The sequence below is a fragment of the Halyomorpha halys genome, unplaced genomic scaffold (assembly GCF_000696795.3).
Source record: "Halyomorpha halys isolate HHAL.00 unplaced genomic scaffold, Hhal_1.1 Scaffold533.1, whole genome shotgun sequence".
NCBI classification, from domain to species: domain Eukaryota; kingdom Metazoa; phylum Arthropoda; class Insecta; order Hemiptera; family Pentatomidae; genus Halyomorpha; species Halyomorpha halys.
Genome location: NW_027108067.1, coordinates 264,826 through 271,615, shown reverse-complemented (window position 1 = coordinate 271,615; position 6,790 = coordinate 264,826). Strand labels below are relative to the sequence as shown.

Genomic DNA, 6,790 nt, shown 5'->3' with positions numbered 1-6,790 from the left:
ATCATTTATGATTTAATTCAATATTTTGTATAATTCTAAATTTGTTTGTACACTATTCCTTTTCAATTGTATGTTACTCTAAATGTTGTTGTAATCTCTTTTGTTCTATAGCCCTAATGAAGACCTGAAACTCAGGTCAAAACGTCGGCATAAAATAAACAAATATGGTTTTGTTTATTTATGTTGTTCTTTGCTGACCGCACAAACTTATCCAATCGTTTATTTATTTCATACTTATTCATTATTAATACCTAAGCTGAATGATAACTTGTTAATTTTTTTTTTTTTAATAGAGAGAGTTCGGCAAATACAAGATAAATTAGAAGAATTCATCCAAGCTTTAAACAAAGAAAAATAACCATTTTAGAGGAAGTTTTAGTTGTTATATATTATTTACATGTAGAAAACACACCTTTGTATAATTGTAAATATATTTTTATTATTGATTATAATGTAGAATATCTGTTTACATTTTTATTTATTTAATAATTTCATATTTATGATATAGAAATTATAATTTTTGTTACCAGTTTTATTTACTCAGTTCCTTGTTCAGTAAGTCCTGTATTTAGTTTGTTTCTTGCTAATTGTACTCTCTGTGCTAAATGTCCTACTATCCATCGAATAAATTTTAGTCAATCACTATTCTTATTAATTATTCACAGTTGCTAAACCACATTTATGAAGGGTTAAATAATATATATGAATTTGGATTAAATTCTAAATCATTTAAGCAGGAGTAAGGTAATATGTGGTATTGTATGTCTATTAACAAAAACAATCTTGATGTATTACATTTTTTGGAATTCTATATCTGTTCATTTTACCTAATAAATTTTTGTTTCTGTTTTTCATTAATTTATTTATCTCACAAGAGGAGGCTATGTGCGTGGGAATGCCTTTCAATAAACTTTTTTTTTAATGAAACTTTTTCCTGATTCTACCAACAAAAAAATTTGTATATTGTAACCTATGAGTCCATGCAAAGCAAAGGCTCAAAACAATCTAAAAAGTCGTTAAAATTATATAAAATTTTTTTTTTTGTCAACCACTATTGCAATGTGTCTAATATTTTTGACCTTGTATAACCAAAAAAAGTTTTGTTGAAATATGCATTACCTTGTCAATGAATTTAATTAGCTCTATAAATCTAGTAAACAGGAGAAGTTAGATACACAAGTTTCAAAATAGAACGACAATAAACTAAATTATAAAAACAAAAAGACGATATGATGGTAAACAAATTCATTGTTACAAATTGATAATATGTACTTACAAAAAATATCTAAATAATGAAATGGAACACTTAATATAGTGAATAAATAATCATCTACTGATTTATAATTTGTAACAGGGATTGATTCAATTGGTTTAGCATTAATTAATTTATTTAATTGCTCATTTTTAAAATTGATGTTTACTAAAACATATCTAATGTAATAATTATAAAATAATATTGTGAAGTAACAGTTATTTATGATTTATAATATGAACCATTTATATGTAATGCAGATATCTATGTTCATTTCTAAATTTTAAAAAGAATGATGGAAAAGTATATGAATTGTTTTGTTGAGTTGACTTCACATGGTATTCCATAAAATGAGGAAAACGTAAGTATTTGATTACAATTAAATCATAATTGTTTGTTATTCAAGTATCACTAGTTAAGTTAAGTACTATCATCACTAGTTTACTTAAGTACTCTACAGGAAGAGCATTAGCGGACTCTGTACATATATTTGGCTTCATATTTTACCACCTGTTATTTTTTGGGCATAGTTAATATATCAAAAAATTAAATAAAAGTAATCAAGTTAAAACAAGGAAATCCTTCTGTTTATTTTATTTCCAAGTTCTTTATCCGTACTGGTGGATTTATTACTAACCAAGCCTTTAGAAGTATTACATGACAGTTACTATAAATGATAAGAGAATTGAACACGAAATAAAAATTTTTTTAATAATTATTTATCATTATCCTAAAATAAAAGTTATTTGGTCTTCCACCACTAGGATGGGACATAGATTCTTGAGCAAGCAGAAGTTAACAGCTTGAAATTAAGGATCTTTTCATACTTCTGATACTCTATAATGATACTGTTGGACATTTACTTCCGATATTGGGCATTAATTTGATAGTTACAGTATCATACTATATATATATGATAGTTGACTATGGATATAGAGAAGATGGTCAGAGAATAACACAAATAAGTTAAAAAACTTATTTATTTGTCCAACGTTTCAGCCAGAATTTCTAGCCTTCATTGGGGTTAAGAACCAAAACCAATGAATAAAATGATATATAGAATGATTAAAATAAATAGTAGGAAGATAGTCCTGGTGGTTATCAATAAAAGTATCATTATCAATCGGCGTGACAACCCATTATTGGGTCCTAGCCTCCTCAGGCGGCTTCCACCAGTTTAATCTGTTAGGTGCAGCTGCTCTCCAATCCCTCACTGCGAGCAGTGTCCTTGAATCCTCTTTAACAATCATCCAACCATCGAAGCTTTGGGCGGCCCCTTGGCCATGTTCCATGTAGGCACTCATTGAGAAGTTTATTTGGGATCTCATCAGTTCCCATCCTTGCCACATGGCCTGCCCAGCAGAGCCTACCCATTCTCAAAATTTTTCCATCAGGCTCACCAATTAACAAGTAGACTTCCCTATTCTTGCATCTTCTCCAAGCTAAACCATCCTTTACTGGGCCATAGATACGTCTGAGTATCTTTCTCTCAAACTTTTAGAGATCCCTTTCATCAGCCTTCGAAAGTGCCCAAGTTTCCGAGGCGTAGAGTAGCACTGGTCGAATTAACGTTTTATACAATCTAGTTTTCGTGGATCTTGATAGTGAGCTAATACCAAAGTGCCGATGCCGAAAATGGTTCCAATGGTCTTAACCTTTGATTCTCTAACTTTTTCCAGACCAATATTGAATAGCGGACAGGCTAGGGAATCTAGGGTAAATAAAGGTATCAAATAGTAAAAGAAAACTATTAATGAGGTGTAGATAGTTGACCATAGATTAATAAATGGAGAAGATAGTGTACATTATCAATAATATATGAATAGCAGAAAAATGAATTATTATTTAAAACATTAAAATACATAAAGAAATAATTTTAGATAACAAAACTTACAAAATAAAAAAACTAATCAGTCAATTCATGGTGTACATTATCAATAACAAAAAAGTATAAAATAAAACTATATAAATAACAGAATAATGAATTATTATTTAAAAACATTCATATACATAAAAAAACAAAAACTAATCTATTAAATATGGTATACATGAACAATAATAAAAATAATGTTAAGGATAAAGAAAAATATAAATATGGATAATGATGAAAATATTATTAATAAGAAAAACTCTAAGATGGTTTGGGAGGCAATCAAAATAACTGGACTATCCTATCCTTCATATTATACAGTCAACTAATTAACTTGAGAAAAGTCAAATAAATCATAACCATAGAATTATTAAAGGAGATAAGTGCCGAAACAATCAGAATAAGGATATGCTAAATTTCTGGTTATTTGCCCTTCTTCTTCTTGAAGATGGGATGGCAGATATTTTATTTATTAAATCAGGTTTTAGGGCAAAGAATAATTAAGTTAATGATCAAGATTATTCTAAAATATCCAGCAGATATTTTACAGATACAATGCAACTTAAGAGAGAGGTAACACATAAAACAGTGACATAATCCTAAAAGTTATATATTAATACTGATATGATATTTAATTGAGAATACTGGGTTCTCCATCTATAAGACTACTATCTAATTCATTTGCCACTCAGAATTACAGGATGGTATTATCATAACTTATCTGGGAGGTGTTGCAGGTGGGCTTTTCTTCCTTTATCTTCAACCCTCTCGGCTCTAGTTCTTTCTCATCGGCTGGCTAGCTGTCCTTATATCTGCTATTTTACTGTTGTCTCTTCCTAATATATGTGCTGAAACTCCAGAACCCCTCTTCATCTTCTCTCCGTCTTTTATTTCCCATTTTCTCCCACCAATCATTTTGGAATTCATTAGCTGATTGTACTTCAGAGAAGAGAAAAACGTTTCTATAAATAGGGAAGGACAATTACCCATTACTTGTTCTGAGTAAGGCTGAAGTTTTTTAAGAATGGACTGGCATCCTACTTCCACTCAGCTGTTATTTGTTTGAAAGGGTTAGTTTCGATGTTGTTCTGGCCTAGTAGTAGTACTGCTACTACTACAGGACTGCCCCCAAGACACTTAGTAGTATTTACCAAGGGCTGGTAGTTCCTTTACCATTGAAGCTTGCTCCTAGTGATCCCAAAAGTGTCAAACCTCTAAACCCACCTGAAATCAGCAATAATTGATTTTGCACCTTTCAGGTGTGTAACAGTTAGGCACAAATGTTCGTAGGCTAACATAGAAAACATTTTTTTTTTTTAATTTTATTATCCAATATAGTTGCCTTCCAGGGTGATACAACTATTATAGAGGTCATACAATTTTTCAATACCATTTTTCCATAATTTCGTCATTCAAACACTCCAATAACGCTATGTAATAGTCACTGTTTATGGTTTTTCCCTTTTCAAGATAGTTGATGAATATTATACCATGCGCATCCCAAAATACTGATGCCATAATCTTGCCTGCCGACTTTTGCGTCTTTCCATGCTTTGGTTGGAGTTGGTTTATCGCATGCACTCCATCAGCCCAGTCACTCGATTAGACTCTGGTGTGAAATTATGGAGCCATGTTTCATCCACTGTCACATATTTTCGCCAAAATTCGGGTTTATTACGATAGAACAGCTCCAAGCATTGCTCAGAATCATCAATTTGTTGTTTTTGATCGATTGTGAGCTCAGCACCCACTTTGCACAGAGCTTTTGCATAACCAAATATTCATTCATGATATGTCCAAGACGTTCCTTTGATATCTTTAGAGTCAGCTTCACTTTACGGTCATCCAAATTATTTTGTAGACTTTTTTGATGTTTTCGTCGGTAACAGCCGGCATCCACTGCATGCATCGTCCTCAGTGCTCATTCCGCCTCGTTTAAACTAAGCAAACCACTCATCAACGGTTGATTTTCGAGGTGCAGAGCCAGAATAATGTTTATCAAGCCAAGCATTGGCTTCAAAAGTTTTTTTTTTCTGCCAAAAAGCAATGCTTTATTAACACAGAAAATTCCTTTTTATGCATTTTTGTTTCATACTAACAAAAGTTGTTTCACTCAAAATGCTATATCTCACAATCTAATAGTCCCATAGCTGTCAAATTTATAAACTTATAAAGGTTAGGGCTAACTAGAAATGATATGGATTTAATACTAGTAGCACCATGTATGTGTCAGCCTATGAACTTTTCAGCCCAACTGCTATTTAATTAAACTAAATTCTTTATAAACCCAGTATTTTCAATAAATATCAGATAAAAACTGAAAACAATTTAACAAACTACTTCAAAATAACTTATACATTAGGCTTAGAAGGTAAAATAAATACATTTACCAAACAGGAAGACTATCATTACAAACTGAGAACATATAATTTAATAATACTATTAATAATGACAAAAGTCTCACATAATTAACATCAACAATGAAACAGAAAAGTTTCATAAATAAAGTATAATGTATACAATATATTGTAAGGATGAAAAACAAGTTTATAATCCTGTATATGAAACAGAAAAAAAAGTCCTCAATACAAGGGTAACCCAACATAACAACAAATGTAAAACATCAGTGTTTTAGTGTTGGTTTAACAATATTTCTAAAAATAACAACTTTGATTAAAAAATAAATAATATCAGGAATTTAAAATTTTTCTAAATTTTGAAGAAAAAAAACCCTACAATACTAAAAGAATAACAATAAATATTAAAACAGTGATAAATTTCACTATGGGCACAAAAATATGAATATTAATTATGCAGACATAATCAGAAAATTAAACCTATTGTAATGGTATGAATGTACATGATCACATTTGATTTGTACCAACGTTTCAGCCTTAATAAAACAATAGAACTTAGCTAATAAATATATATCATCCTTCAGTGATTTTTCTCCAGTCCCTTGTAAATCATGTTCAACAGAAAAAAAAGAATGGAAGTAACTGTATGAGCATTGCATTTTCCCCTCCAATCAAAACAAAATTCCATTTCAAGCTACCATTGAGGAAGTTTGAAGTAATGTGGTGTCAAGAGGAAACATCTGACCAAAGCAGATCTAAGGAATATAATAAGGGAATATTCCAACAAGTATTGAAGGATGACTTAAAGAAAAATGATAGATCCTCAGAGAAAATATAAGGTGAAAAACAACACTAGGTTACCATTAAATCCAAATAAAGATGTTAATAATTTAATTGATATCCCAGCTCTTTTAAACTGAAGCCTGTTTACACAAATTCCAATCATATAACTTCAAATAATTTTAAGAGCTCCCAGAACTTGTTTTAAATAGGCTCAAACTTAAGTGGAATAACATGATAACGTTTTAATAATTTTAATGTTCATATGGTAGTGAATCTAAAATAATTCGTGGCTATAAATGTGGAATATGTGATAGTTTTGAAGGCATTAATAATTTTAATAATCATATTTTAAGTGAACATAACATTAAAATAAATAAGGAGAAGATGGTTGGGAGTGCGGTCAATGAAACACAAATAAGTATGACTAACTTATTTTAATGTGCCGACGTTTCGGCTAGCGTTTCTAGCCTTCTTCAGGGCTAAAAACAAAACAAGATAACAACCACAGTAAGTATAGAAAAATAAAAA

General features: G+C 30.3%; 1 protein-coding gene across 2 annotated transcripts in view; it reads left to right on the top strand.

The window, feature by feature from the left end:
* Positions 1-854, top strand: part of Opa1 (Opa1 mitochondrial dynamin like GTPase) — a 27,446-nt gene extending 26,592 nt beyond the window's left edge. For both annotated transcript variants that reach the window (XM_014425817.3, XM_014425818.3), the window contains one exon: positions 294-854. In XM_014425817.3, the coding sequence (XP_014281303.1) occupies positions 294-358 (65 nt within the window). In that variant the 3' untranslated portion in view covers positions 359-854. The remainder of the gene's footprint in view (positions 1-293) is intronic.
* The last annotated feature ends 5,936 nt before the right edge of the window (positions 855-6,790 follow it).